This window comes from Mucor mucedo (assembly GCF_025094135.1).
Source record: "Mucor mucedo strain NRRL 3635 chromosome Unknown EV154scaffold_113, whole genome shotgun sequence".
In the NCBI taxonomy this organism is placed as follows: Eukaryota; Fungi; Mucoromycota; class Mucoromycetes; order Mucorales; family Mucoraceae; genus Mucor; species Mucor mucedo.
Genome location: NW_026252397.1, coordinates 19373 through 33578, shown reverse-complemented (window position 1 = coordinate 33578; position 14206 = coordinate 19373). Strand labels below are relative to the sequence as shown.

Sequence of the window (14206 nt, the reverse complement as noted above, 5' to 3'; positions counted from 1 at the left end):
GCAAGAAAGCGAACCTCACAAGTCACATAGCCATACCATTTCACCTATGATTCCGGCCAAGGAAAATCAGTCAAGGCCATGCCTTTAGGTTTCCAAAAATTGAGTATAAAATGATTTTGCAAAAGGTTTTACCCAACTGCCTATATTATCCTTACTCATTAATTTGAGGCAAAGTTTCAAAGGGACTGCGAATCTTGCTCTTTTTTATAAATTTATTATTACAACTAGTACAACTTGTGGTTAATTTTTTTTTAGGAATATTTTTTGACAACTTTTTTATATTCTCATGTTAGTGTAAATATTACCCATTTGCGCTTTTAAAATATATCAGCATTGTTTTATACTTGATTAGAGATCAAACTTGCGTCCTTCGTCTCATTTAGTAGTAACAATTGGCTAGTATCACATACTGGATTTCCCAGTGTTTTTGGGACCGATTTTTTTTTTTTTTTTTTTTTTTTGGTACTGATATATGATTTTGAAAGTTATTGGGACAAAAGTAGAGCTATTTTTGGGACCAGTAGTTTAAAATCCTTCTTTCTCTCTTTCCCTTTTTTTTTTTTATATTGCGTTCATATGGATAGTTCTACGTCTGTAAGTTTTTTTTTTAACAAGTTTAAATGTATCGTTTTATTTATTTATTTTCACAGGTGAATGCGCCAACAAGCGATAATAATTATAAAAAGTGTCGTGTCCGTTCCCAGTGCTAACTGCTTTGAAAACGGTAGAATTTGAAAAAAAGTGAAAAGTGTCGTGTCCGTTCCCAGTGATAATTGCTTTGAAAAATTATGACTATAAAGTCTTCCGTCAATGGAGTTGGATGGAGACCTTTTTATGTTTCTATTTTAAAGAAACTTGTACAAAATGTTCATATTATTGTCACCCATACATATTCTTTTACAAGATATATATTTATTCAAGAGCTTAATCTTAATTTAGAAGAGTATGCCGTTCAAGGTTTTTACAAGGAAGTGTTCATATCGCTTTTAGACGCCAAAGTTCGAAATAATGATAAATTGTCAATTAAAGTATCTAAAGAATACAGAGATATGATCAACAAGTACAAGACATCCTATTTCAGAGACGCGTCATTTACACCAATCCAATTAGCCAATGCGCAGCAAATAGCATCGTACGAAGCTACAAAAATACAAACTGCTTATAATAATGCAATAGCTCTACAATTTGTAAATAAGCTGAGGATGGTTATCAATAGACTGATTGGACTAAAACACCGTATCTCACAACTGACTAGCGATTTGAAGAAGCAAGGCTATTCCGAAGAAGAAATTAAAGCAAAGGTTAAAAGTAACATTGTGGAGCCTGCCACTCAGCTGAAACTTGCTATATCATCAAGAAATATCAACACCGTCCCAAAAGAATTTCTAGATCAAAAGACTATGCAACATGTTATGGATATTTTTTCTGCTTACCCGGAAACATACAAGTTTAAAAAGGATTCGATTTATTATGATGCAGTAGTAAATCCCGAAAAACACTTGGTTGCTTATTGTAAGCTAGCAGAAATATGCGAGTCCAACGAATTCAAATCATTCCAAAGCTTTCCTTTAAGAAATACATTTATTCCATCGTATATGACTATTGATACTATGATATTGAATAATCACATATTGCAGGATTCTAAAAGGAGTTAATTGGACAAAACTTACATCTGCGGAAAGGTCTTAAATTTATCTTCAAAACCTCTTAAAGGTCAAGACCCGAACAACTTCATACAGTTCAGAGGAACTATAATGACGGATGGCATAGGCGTTTCCATAGTAAAGAAAAATTTCGACACATCTAAAGTTTGCACGGGTAACATCAAGACTCGTTTAGTAGATGAAGAGTTTAAATACATCGCACAAATACCAAAAGATGAATTACTTGCAACAACGCAGAAATGTGTATTTATTGATCCTGGTCGTCGTGATCTTTTATATTGTATGCATGCCTGGAGGTGGTGATTTTTGGTGGTGAATCAATGCTCAGAGGTGGTGATTCGTGGTGGTTACACAGCCGCGGACTCGGTAGCGGAAACCCGCAACATGTTGCGTAATTCCACGACATGTTGCGGAAAGACGCAACATGGTGGATAAAACACGCAACCATCGGCATATAATTTTTTATTTATATTTATTTTTATTTTTCCTTCCTTTCCTCTTTTTAAATTTTTTTCTTTTACAAGCACTGTCATTAGATCAATTGTTGAAAAGAATTTAATTACAATAAAACTTGTCTACGCATTACAGAGAAAGATACGACCAACTTACAAATTAGCTAAAGAACCAGCAGGATAATGATTAACCTTATGAGTATAGTTAATTTAAGGCAAACAAGCTTTATAAGAAGAATATAACTCTTCTTTAACCAATAAGGAGCAAATCCGTAGAAAAATGGATGATGTGCTTCTACAAAAAAGTGTTACAATCAGCTACTGTAGAAGATGTTTTAGCGTGATTCGCACTTTAAATAATTTGCTATAGATTAATAAATTTGTTCATTTAGTTTTCTCCCTTTCTTTCTCTTATAACTTTTTTTAAGGCAGCCCGGAATTCTGCTTCGTGTTGTAAGTGCTGTTATTTAAGTAATAGATACCGTAGAATATACAAACTAGGTAAATATGACATATGAAATACAAATTATTATTATGTCATTACACTTTAAAGTACCAAGAATTTGTGTGTATACATTGTCATATGCTGAAGGTAATTATCATTTGAATTTCCAATACGGTTTTTCTAAAGAGTTGTATAGATTTCGAGCCGTCTTTGGACTTGAAAAGCAGGTTTAGGCTGTGAAAATTTTTCAATTAGGCTATATTTTTTTCTTTAGGCTGTAAATTTTTCTTTTAGGCTGCTTTTTTTTTTAGGCTGATAAAATGATTTGGTCTATATACTGCTACATCTCGCGGGACTCTCGAATGTTACCTGTATCTATAGGCGGCTGTTTGGCTAGTATGGTGTTAATTGGGCCCGTTAATAGTAAGTGCAAGAAGTATTATGGAGGTAAGTGTACCTTATCAATTTGGAGATGATATGTACAAAAATTATAATAAATAAAGTAAAATACAAAATAAAAATTGAATAAAATAAAACGTTTTCATTTAAACCCTGCTTTTTTATTATATAATGTATTTCTTGATTGCAAAACAGTATAAAGGTTCATCAGCATCAATGATAATATAGTTAAAGTGATGTAATAACGTACGTACTACGTTTTGAGTGAAAGGACGCTATATTATGGTAAAAAGACGCATCAAGTGGAATTTAGTAGCTACTAGAAGTGGTATAAATACGCAACATGCGGAAGAAACCCGCAACACTAGGTGGTAAAAACACGCAACATGTAGCAAAAACCCGCAACATTAGGTGGTATAATTTTGGAGTTTTACCACATCCGGTGGTAAATGAACCACAATTCCGCAACATTCGGTGGTATAAAATGGACGTTTTTACCACCAAATGTTGCGGGTTTTTACCACATGTTGCGGGTTTTTACCACCCAGTCCGCCACTGTGTTAGCCAATGCTCAGAGGTGGTGATTCTTGGTGGGGACCAATGCTTGGTAGCGGTGTTGCGTGGATGTGATAAGAATCAGTAATTGGAACTGGTGGTGACCAGGTAAGACTGTTTGTTGAAACAAGTTTTGTTCTAGGCTCGGTGACGGCTTCCACAATTTTAATAAAAAGACCTTTACGCATTCGGAATCGACGACGAAACTCCTTTTCACCGTAAACTGGTCTCTCGGCAAAGTAATCGTTCATAAGAAGCTGATAGCCTGCTTCACTATCTCTATCAATGACTCTACGTCCCTTGACAGAGCCACCTGTCTTTGACTTCCTCTTCATTTCTGCTTCATCCACAAATACACAATTGCTCATATAATCCATGTCAGTGTCCTGCCATTAATCAATAACAAACAAATCTACCGTTTTACAAGAAATCAAAAGGCTAAAGAGACTAAATCAACAAAGTTTAAAAAACTGCGCCAACAGCTCAAATCTAATGATATTCAAAAATGCGAAAACAGACTTATCGAATGTTCTCCATTGACAGTAAAAAAGGAAGGTTTTATTGAATACTTAAAAATAAGAGCCCAAGTTACTTCTAAAATGTAAGCATATTATTCCAATGAAGATGTTGAGAAGGACCAGAGGCTGCCAATATGATTCCGTTTAGAAAGTTAAAATTATCATCATATATCAACCAAGTTCAGTCAAATAAACGATTATCAAAGAACCTTAGGAAAAAGTTTGGAGACGACTGCATACTCATTTTAGGATATTGGTCTGCTGCTCATGTAACATTTCAAGAACCAATTCGCGGAAAAGTACTGAGGCAAATGTTAAGAACTGAAGGGTTCAATGTGTATCTTTTGGATTAATTCAAGACTTCCAGTGTGTGTCCTTCTTGTGATCGTAAACTAGAGAACTTTAAAGAATGTATAAATCCTAGACCATATCGACGTTCCAAGAATCCTACCGTAAAATGTCATGAACTATTAAGGTAACTTTTAGATATTATCATATCAATGAAAAGTTTAAATAACTTGTCTTTTAGATGCTCAAACAAACAATGTCTAAATCAATTGGCACTTACTGAGGAGACAAAATATCGATTATGGAATAGGGATCTAGTTGCTGTACTAAATTTTAGAAATATTGTATTTAGCTTAAGGGCAACGTCACAAAAGCCAGCATGTTTCTCTAGAACCAAAAAAGTCTCTTTGAAAAGAAAAAACCCCGATCCCATCGGTCTGGAAAAAAAACTCCTCGTCTTGAATAATAACTTTCCTCCAAAGTTATCGCTTTTCAAAACCTAGATACAGGTAAAACCTTAAACTGTCTGTGTATGAATCATATCCCTAACTAACTTTTCCATTAATCTTCATACTTCGTTCCATCAACTTTCAAACTTTGTTCCATCAACTATCAAACTTCGTTCCATTAATTTTCACATTTATTCCCAAAAATAAAGGGAAACCCTGTAAGTCTTGATAAGGCAATACAAAAGAAGAAGAATTGAATTAGCGATAATTCATCCGTGCGTCTGACAAAAAATACTTTATCCACAACTTTATTCTGTATCCACAAACAAATGTAACCGTTTTGTTGACTAGAACAATAGAAAAACAAGTATACACAAAGAGATATTTTTTTCTTTGTAATGATTGATCAAATACAGTGATGTAGAAACAATGAATTTGCTTTTTTTTTTTTTTTTTAGTTTGGATGTGCGTCTTGTGCATATTCCCAATGCATGAGAACTTAATACTTAACAACGCTTTTTTGTGAATAAGGTCACATCAGAGCACAATTATTTAATCAATTGTGTTAAACTCTCATCTATAGTATATATAAAATGTAGTACTGTAATTGTGCCTACTTTGGTGTATTCCGTGAAATGATTAACATTGTCCTGTGTAACAACGTTTGGTCGGAAGTGCAATGATGATTGTCTATGGACATCGAGAATGCATTGGATACTTACATGAATTTACGTTTGAAGAAGAATAAGTATATATTACAGAGCCTTTTGTAACATTCATCCCTAATGAGCAACCAATTAACAAAAAAAAATCTGACTGTTTCACAGTCGTTACCCTTTGTGTGTGCATGATTCCCCAAAACAGCACAAACGTTCATTTTATCTCAGAGAAGGGAACTAACCAGTTTTATAAAAAAAAAGAAAAATTGTCTCAAAACTAAAAAAAATAAAATAAAAAGGCTCCGGGACTTTCCTTTTCTTCTTGGTTAAAATTTTTTTTTACAAGAGATGGCACAACCTATTAGTTCTCATTCGCAAACAACGTCTCAAAGCCCACCACCGCCTATTCCGACCATAGCCGTAGACGGTATCCAGCCGAGCACAAGACAACGAGCATTTTCATTTTCGAACCTAGTAAAACGAACAAGAAGAGCTTATTCAGTTTCATCCGCTTATCCGGTCAAAGTTCACCCTTCTTTAGCTCTACCTACACCCAAATCATCAGCAGACTTATGCTTATCCGCCGATGGACTCGAAATCCAAAAGATGAAGGTGCCTTCCTTGACACCTGCACAGCGAAGAAATTCAATTGCGGCAGCTCAAAGAAAGTACGAGGATTTCGAACAGAAAATTGAAGCTGCACCTTTGTTTGTACTAGTGTCAACCTATCTCAATTATTTCATCTTGATTTTATTTGGTCATGTGCGTGATATTATGGGAAAATTGTTTAAAAGAAAAGAATACGCTCATTTGCGTATGAGTGAAGGCTATGCTCCCCTTGTATCCGATTTCGATTCCTTTTATACCAGACGAATGTACTTGCGTATTAGGTAAGCCTCCCCCCTTTATTACCAAAAATCTACAACGGCAAAAGTATATAACCGCTATTATAGAGATTGTTGGAACAGACCTACAACAGGTGTACCGGGCAGAAAAATTACTATTCTGGAAAGAGAGTCCAAAGATTTCAACTTGTCATTCAGGTAAATTATTTTGAATCCGAAAGAAGTACAGAACTTGACATAGATGGGGTATTTAGATTGACTGGAAAGAAAATGGAAGCCACTAATTTTTCATCGTATAATTACTTGGGATTTGCTCAAAATGAAGGTTTTTGTGCCGATCAAGTTGAGGACTGTGTGAAAGAATATGGCATGAGTAGCGGTAGTACTCGTTTAGAAGCAGGTACACTTGATATCCATCAACATCTCGAGAAAAAGGTGGCGAATTTTGTAGGTAAAGAGGATGCAATCATTGTCTCCATGGGTTTCGCAACAAATTCAACCACCATTCCATCACTGGTTGGCAAGGTAACTTGAAAAACGAATTGAAAAATCCGGGTAAAAATTGATTTAACTTAATTTTTAGGGCTGTTTGGTAATTAGTGATGAATTAAATCACAGCTCTATTATTTTCGGTGTGCGTTTATCAGGAGCATCTGTTCGAGTATTCAAGCACAACAATATGATTGATCTTCGAAATCTATTACGTGAAGTTATTTCTCAAGGTCAGCCTAGAACACATCGTCCTTGGAAAAAAATCGTGATTATTGTGGAAGGATTATATTCTATGGAAGGCTCCATTGTGAATTTACCAGAGTTGATTAAATTGAAGCAGGAATTCAAGGTAAGAAAAGAAAAGAAAAGAAAAAGGTTTTGTTATCCATTATCTATGGTTTAACTCCATTTCGCAGTTTTATCTCTACGTGGATGAGGCACATTCCATTGGTGCCCTCGGTGAAAATGGCGGTGGTGTGTGTGATTTCTATGGTATCAGTCCAAAGCATGTGGATATCATGATGGGTACCTTTACAAAGTCATTTGGTGCCGCTGGTGGTTATATTGCTGGCGATAAAGCCGTCATTGATCATTTACGAGTCAAGAATCATGCATTCTCTTATGCAGAAACCATGTCTCCACCCGTCATTCAACAAGTCAGTTCCAGTATGGGCATCATCATGTAAGTATTTCCCTCTGGGTTTCGGTCTGTGAATTCTAAGTCAAATTTTATTGTTTTAAAAAGGGGTGAGGATGGCACCAATGATGGCGTGAATCGTATTCATAATTTAGCAGAGAATGCTCGTTACTTTTCTAATGAACTGAGAAAGTTGGGATTTATCGTATACGGTGATGAAGGAAGTCCTGTGATTCCCTTGTTATTATTTAACCCTGCCAAAGTTTCGTAAGTATAAGAAAAAAAAGAACAAATGATGATTTTAATTGACAAGATGTTATTTGTAGCGCATTTTCAAGAGAAATGTTAAAACGAGGTATTGCAGTTGTTGTGGTGGGATACCCAGCTACGCCCATTATCAGTTCAAGAGCCCGATTCTGTCTATCATCAGCACATACGCGTGAGGATCTTGATAAGGCTATTCGAGATATTAGTGAGGTAGGCGATCTTCTCTTGATCAAATTCAAATCAACTTGATTTTGTACATATTCATATAAACTTGCGGCATATCAATTGGGGGTCGAAAAATAAATAAAAAATATATTTTTGCCTCTCTCTCTTTCTCTTCCATCTTTTTGTTACATGTCACCATGTTGCTGGTCGTAATTACTCTTTTATTGCTATTTCTTACACGCTTTTATTATGTCATACCCAAGCGCAATATATCTTTACCGAAAAATAAGAGAACAAAAGCCTGTAAGACTTGTATTGTTTTAGGCTCAGGTATTATAAACAGGAACACGAAAAAAAAAAAAATCGTTGTTGATCGAATTTATCTTAGGTGGACACACTGCAGAAATGTTACAGCTCGTAAAATCATTGGATTCAGTGAAATACACACCTCGAAGTTACATTGTTGCAGATACAGATATTTTAAGCAAAGAAAAAGCAACTTCATACGAACAGGAATTAAACAAGGTAATACAAGAAAAAAAAAAGACTACTTTTTTTTTATTTCCATCTAAGAATTGAAAAAACAGGGTAAATTTGAAATCTATAATATACCAAGAGCCAGAGAAGTCGGTCAATCTTGGTCAAGCGTGCCATTGACATTGCTGTCGGCACTTTTGACATCCAGCCGGATCTTGTTAAATATTTGGCCAGATTTGGTAAAAATACAAAAACAAGCCAATACACAAAGATGAAACAATGTTGTTCAATATGCACTTTATTAGATTATATGTAACGGTCCTGGTAGTTGCATTCCTATTTGCATGCTGGCCTATATTCCAAGGGTAAGAACAATAAAAAAGCAGTAATCATCCTTATGTTGACCTTTATTTAAATAGATACTGGGAATCAAAAAGATCGAAATAGTTTATGTCGAATCATTTGCTCGCGTGGAGACTCTGTCATTAACTGGAAAATTGTTGTATCCTTTTGCAGACAGATTTCTTGTCCAATGGTCAGAATTGAGTAACATATTGGACAAGGCTGAATACAAAGGTATACTGGTTTGATGCACGTGGGGAGAATCAGTCTTTCGTCATTGGATACTTCATTACAACTACGACTCTCTTTTTTAATTAGCGTCATATCTACTTTTTTTTTTTTGTGGTTCTCGAGAAACCAAGAAAAAATGAAACTAATGTCTTGATATACAGTTTTATTAAGAAGGAGGGAGAATTGGAATAATTAAGATAAAGCAAACACAAGCAAATAAAAAAAAAAGGTGGGCGGGAAAGCAAGATGAAACTTTACAGTGTTGTATAAATGGAATTGATGTGTTTCGGTATGAAAGTTTGAATAATCTGTGATAGATTCTTTTTTTTTCTTCTAATGCTTACTACCCATTCGTACTAATAAGAAAGACAGCTTCCGTTAGAACAAACCCCCCATCAAATAAATAAAAAATACTTACAATAAAAGTTGACACACACAGCAGCTAATAAAAAGATACACAGGACGGTAGGGCCAACGCGATCATCATACGCAGCGGCTTCTCTGTTTCTGATCTTTGTGGCTCTCCAGTGGAATGTATATAAAGCATAAAGCATAACACCCATAGCAATAACTGTGAATAAAACGGCAGACATACGACCAATACGATCACCAAAGTTTAAAAGACCCATTGCTAATCCACCGAGAACAACCGTGAAATTTAACCAAGATAAAAAGGTACGTTCGTTGGCGAAGAACACTTTAGGTTCAACACGAACAGGGAGTGCGATACGTTTACCTACACTAGGCTCTAAAGTATTGGCGGACATGATTATAAGGATATGCTTTTTTTTGTAGAAAGGAAAAGAGAAAAGAAAGAAAGTACATCTTTTTTTTTTTTTTTCGTTATAAACAAATAAATTCTTTCTCAGCTGTTTAGTCTCACACAAATTCGAGGTCCCATTTTACAAATCTGCCCGTCCTTTTTGTACTAAGATAGATTTTTCTCGCTACACATTACTATCATTAATCAAAATCCAACTATCAATCGCGTCACGAACCATATTAAAAGTTAAATTTGACTCTACTTTCTGCCTAAATTAAAGTTTAGGTATTTTCTTTATCTGCACTGACGAGCGACAACATCTATTTATAGACGTAGCTGCCTCCAACAACCACTCGACATTCTACCCCCATAGACTTTGGCGCGAATAAAGCAGAGCAATGGATGACATAATACAAATCAACCATAGTTTTTCTGTTTGAAGATGGAACATTGAGTGTTAAAGAGGGTGATACATCTTGTGTATCATTGTTTTTTGATCTGTCAAATCATACCCCTTATGAAAGTGAGTAAAGATGCATATCGGGAACAGAATACAACGCTTGTTTCATCAGTAAATATTATGGAACAAAAGCGATAATCATGTCACCTTCTGAGAATGCGTACATACAATGACTCCGTTCACTTGGGTTTAATTTTTATAGAGATTGAAGAGCATCAATTTTAAACAACTGTGTAACTTCGGGTCTGATCATTTAAGTAGAATGCAAACTCTTTCTCCGAGAGGCCATAATAATTATATATTTTAGTCAGCGATCTTCATGGTTTGTGCATTATGAGTTCCTGTTATTCCTTTTTTGTTATTTATGTCCGATCAAAATATTTACAGGCTTTGTATGTAGAAAGCCGCAAACAAAATATTTCAAACCATTCCAAATATCATAAGTGGTCCCATTCAAATGCGTATTTTCATTATTATTATTTTTTTATTCAATTACAATATAAAAATAAGTAGTAGTCATCATGTATTGAGTTGGTTGGTTGATTGTGTTTTTTTTGCTTGAAAGAATTTACTTTCTAGACTTCATCTTACGAAGGTAGAATTCAAGTTCCTTACCCTCGAGAATGTAACCATCACAACGACCGGATTGACCAGGACGAGAAGCAATAACGGCATAAAGACGACCAGCGTTGAATTGAGAATCTAAGAGAGGATCGATAGCAGCAGTGGCAGCACGAGCATCAATCTTCTTTTGAACAGCACTTGACTTCTTTTCAGCAGTCTTTTCGGCATCCTCAGCCTTCTTCTTACCAAGAGCAATAGCATAGTGGGATTCATACCATTGACGGAAAGGAGTAGCATCGATTTGGATAACAGCACCCTTAACAAGAGTGTTGGTACGGACCAACTCATTGTTAGAAGCGTTGTAGATGACGGTCAAAAGACGGGTCTTGCGGGAAATACCCTCAGAACCCCAAGAGAAGTTACCACCTTCCAAACGGAGGGCACGACGCTTGAAGTTACCACCACGAACACGGACTAAATGAATACGCTTACCACCGAGCTTGGTATTGGCAGATTGACGACCTAACTCGAACCTATATTGTTTTAAAAATTTCGTTTTGAGTTCTCTTATTCGACCAAAAGATTATTTTTTTCTCAAATAATGTCAAGAATGTAAAATTTGGGAGAGAATGTCAATTCCGTGCAATGAATCCTCCAAGCGTAAAAAGAGGTGTTTGTGATGTCCATCGTCGGTGTCCATGTCGATTTATCCCCAAATTTATACAAAGTTGAACATTAAAAGAGTTTATCGCGGCTTACTTTCTCTTCTTTCTGTATTGATCACGTCTGGCACCGGTAGCGCTATATAAAAAATAACATTGAGTCCATGTCCAAATTTCGCCCCAGAGTAAAATGTCAAAATAAACTTACGAACGCTTATGCCTGGAATCACGACTAATACCTAATTACCCATACGGATTAGCTCTTTCGTTGGATGGATGGATGCAATTTCTGTATTTGGCTTACCCATTGTGTATGATGATTTAAAAGGAACGCTAGATGGGATGCGAGGATGATGGGAGATCTTTACTTTGTGGAAAGTTCGGGCTCAGATTTACACTCAACATGTCCCATTGTCAACATCTTACTCTATATTCTCAAATGTTGGGCCTTTATACATGATATAATATACATATATGAATCATAATTGACACAATCATAAACTCTGATCTGTTTATTGATTTAAATTACATACTTCAACCCTAGTATACACTATTCAATGACGATTGTGTTTATTATCAAGGCTCTAAATAGTGCAGGAACCGTGTAACAGTGACTTTCTTGGAACACAGCTTCCCCGCACTAAAAAACAACCTCCCAAATCACTTGATTTTTGAATAAAGCTCGTGCAGGGCATCTCTGATACCTTAAAGGCGAAGGTTGATCTTTATTATAAACAGTACAAGCGGATACTATAGTCGTCGATATTTGCTGTTTTCTTTATGGTACTGACCGTACCTTTTGCTAAAGGGAACTCGCAGAGAATCGTAGTTGGCCCTAGATGAGCTATCTCTAGGACCTAAAAGAAAATGTATTGCTTATCAAGATCTTATTTAAATGTGTGGTATGGTTTCTTAGATACATCTTGAACTATATAATATTAATAAATCGTCCGTTTCTTTCTAAATGGATAAAACACCTTACATTCACTTGATAGTATGGATTGATAATTTTAATGCCAGTAACCGAGACATGTCAATTACATCATGTCTCCTGGAAACACTAACTAACGTCTGCATCTTTCAAATTACACGGGAAGTAAGGGCTGATACATCATGCATGGAGCCTCCCTCCTTTGACTTTTAATCCAAGAAATTAAATGTGTGACAATAGCAATAAAAAATAAGGGGCATTGATTAATTATTGTTCATAGCATCTGTATGCAGTGCACTGTAAACGTTATCTCTTTCATGACTTTTTCTTTAAAATCATGAAGTTTTTATTTATTATATAAGTTGAGGGGGGCGATAAGAAGTGAAGTTGGAAGGAAATTACATTAGTTTAATTTGGTGGTGATCTCGCCTTCCTTTACTTTGTCTGTGAATTTATCCAACATGGCTTTGACTTTTTCGTAAACCATGAAAGTTACTGCTTGTCCAGGTGCAACACGCAGCAAACGAGGTGTTAAACCCTTGTAGAAGGCCAAAAATCCTTCTTTTCTCATAATATCAGTAGTAACTGTCTTGAAACGTTCGAAACCACTACCAGGAGCAGAAGATTTTTGGATACGGGTCTTAATGGTATCAATAGGGGCATTGGAAAGAGGTCCTAAAAATAATAATTTAATGTTAACTTTTATCAATGATAATAACATGATGCTTACCCATGGCGCCAGAGACACCACCTAAAATGAGATGTTGATACGAAGGCAACTCGGACACATTTTGGACTTTTTGAGCGTATTTCTTGAACTCTTGATAAGCCGTAAAATTGGCAGCTTGGTTTGTGGCTATGAGGTATATAATTAGTATTGCAACAAAATCAGATGATCTGTGATCTACCTTGTCTCAAAGCTGTTAAACTAACGCCTTTATATAAGGCTCTAACGCCTTCTTCTTTTACAATGGTATAAGCAGCATGAGGTGCATTACGATACTTGGGGATATCCAAAGGATCGGCCATAGAATGTCTTTGTGCCTACATGACCTTCTATTTAGAACAAACACGCACAAAAAAAACAAAAAACATACCTGCAAACGAATTTTTATCAAGTCCATGGGACTTACAACCAAAACGGCTTCTGTGGTACCTGCAGCAAGACCAGCAAGAAATACTGAACCAGTACTTACATGCCCAGTTTCATCAGCCATCCAAGACTTGTAAAGCTCAAATGAGGAGAACCGGATAGCCATTTTGGGCACAATACCAGAAACAACGGCTCCCAAACCTTTGTATAAAGCCCAAAATGACTCGTTCTTTACAATCTTTGCACCCACACCAATAAAACCGAGGCGTTGGCCCTATCTTAAAATTAGGAGGATATCTTTTGGTGATGCAACAAAAGTAATATACTCACATTGGCGTTTCTAGAACCAGTCTTGGACAGTTGCATTCTGACTTTAATTGTGTCTAAAGGATGACAAGTACATGCTTCCATAAAACCAGCAGCACCACCGGCTACCAAGTGAGTGAGCAAAGGAGTCTTTTTGTTATTGTTATTACGAGACATGGATATATAGAAGAAAAGGAATGGGTGAAAAGGAAAATATGATTTACGAAAAAGTTTTATACGAAAAACATAAGGAAAGGGGGTGCATGATCTCCTTATTTATCGGATCGCCAAGAATCAATGCAGGGTTGTTTGGGAAGAGTCTTCATACATTTCTTTTTTTTTTCTAACAAGCTGCACCAGCAGATATTTTGTCCGGCAAATCAATAAATTCCCGGACTCCAAAAACTTAGGCCATGTCTTTTTATTCTTTTGAACCTTCACAGTAGGCCCTCTTTCACCACTTTAAATGATTTCTTAAGAAAACTTTGGGCCACCAGATTTCAGAGTGATGTAATACGGATAACTTTAGCTAAGCATGTCTC

At 35.8% G+C, this 14206-nt stretch overlaps 6 protein-coding genes across 6 annotated transcripts; 3 read left to right on the top strand and 3 right to left on the bottom strand.

Moving 5' to 3' along the window:
- Nucleotides 1-1049: 1049 nt before the first annotated feature.
- Nucleotides 1050-1655, top strand: EV154DRAFT_427847 (uncharacterized protein; the record flags this gene model as incomplete). The annotated part of the gene is made up of 1 exon (XM_051596378.1): nt 1050-1655. One exon carries the CDS (start codon nt 1050-1052, stop codon nt 1653-1655), a length of 606 nt encoding a protein of 201 aa, XP_051453576.1.
- Nucleotides 1656-5731: 4076 nt separating this feature from the next.
- On the top strand, nt 5732-8002 carry EV154DRAFT_522046 (pyridoxal phosphate-dependent transferase). Its single transcript, XM_051602952.1, has 7 exons — nt 5732-6319; nt 6383-6472; nt 6529-6799; nt 6858-7115; nt 7183-7448; nt 7512-7670; nt 7730-8002. Exons 1-7 carry the CDS (start codon nt 5778-5780, stop codon nt 7917-7919), a joined length of 1776 nt encoding a protein of 591 aa, XP_051453575.1. The 5' UTR covers nt 5732-5777; the 3' UTR covers nt 7920-8002.
- Nucleotides 8003-8240: 238 nt separating this feature from the next.
- Nucleotides 8241-8902, top strand: EV154DRAFT_427879 (oligosaccharide biosynthesis protein Alg14 like-domain-containing protein; the record flags this gene model as incomplete). Its single annotated transcript, XM_051596381.1, has 3 exons — nt 8241-8360; nt 8423-8551; nt 8732-8902. 3 exons carry the CDS (start codon nt 8241-8243, stop codon nt 8900-8902), a joined length of 420 nt encoding a protein of 139 aa, XP_051453574.1.
- A 316-nt stretch (nt 8903-9218) lies between these two features.
- EV154DRAFT_539835 (vacuolar transporter chaperone 1) lies at nt 9219-9652 on the bottom strand (the record flags this gene model as incomplete). Its single annotated transcript, XM_051604377.1, has 2 exons — nt 9219-9241; nt 9304-9652. 2 exons carry the CDS (start codon nt 9650-9652, stop codon nt 9219-9221), a joined length of 372 nt encoding a protein of 123 aa, XP_051453573.1.
- Nucleotides 9653-10566: 914 nt separating this feature from the next.
- On the bottom strand, nt 10567-11642 carry EV154DRAFT_522041 (40S ribosomal protein S8; the record flags this gene model as incomplete). Its single annotated transcript, XM_051602951.1, has 4 exons — nt 10567-11205; nt 11432-11473; nt 11543-11573; nt 11639-11642. 4 exons carry the CDS (start codon nt 11640-11642, stop codon nt 10677-10679), a joined length of 606 nt encoding a protein of 201 aa, XP_051453572.1. The 3' UTR covers nt 10567-10676.
- Nucleotides 11643-12569: 927 nt separating this feature from the next.
- EV154DRAFT_449775 (mitochondrial carrier domain-containing protein) lies at nt 12570-13858 on the bottom strand. Its single transcript, XM_051597190.1, has 5 exons — nt 13689-13858; nt 13363-13632; nt 13174-13309; nt 12996-13121; nt 12570-12940 (listed from the first exon to the last, which is right to left on the bottom strand). The coding sequence occupies exons 1-5, from the start codon at nt 13839-13841 to the stop codon at nt 12669-12671; spliced, it is 957 nt and encodes a 318-aa protein (XP_051453571.1). The 5' UTR covers nt 13842-13858; the 3' UTR covers nt 12570-12668.
- Between the last annotated feature and the right edge of the window lie 348 nt (nt 13859-14206).

Coding starts and splice junctions, on each gene's coding strand:
- EV154DRAFT_522046 (XM_051602952.1), top strand. CDS start 5,778: ATGGCACAACCTATTAGTTCTCATTCGCAAACAACGTCTCAAAGCCCA. Junction 6,800..6,857: donor TTCCATCACTGGTTGGCAAG/GTAACTTGAAAA, acceptor CTTAATTTTTAG/GGCTGTTTGGTAATTAGTGA. Junction 7,449..7,511: donor TCCAGTATGGGCATCATCAT/GTAAGTATTTCC, acceptor TGTTTTAAAAAG/GGGTGAGGATGGCACCAATG.
- EV154DRAFT_449775 (XM_051597190.1), bottom strand. CDS start 13,841: ATGTCTCGTAATAACAATAACAAAAAGACTCCTTTGCTCACTCACTTG. Junction 13,310..13,362: donor TGATAAAAATTCGTTTGCAG/GTATGTTTTTTG, acceptor AAGGTCATGTAG/GCACAAAGACATTCTATGGC. Junction 12,941..12,995: donor TGGTGTCTCTGGCGCCATGG/GTAAGCATCATG, acceptor TATTATTTTTAG/GACCTCTTTCCAATGCCCCT.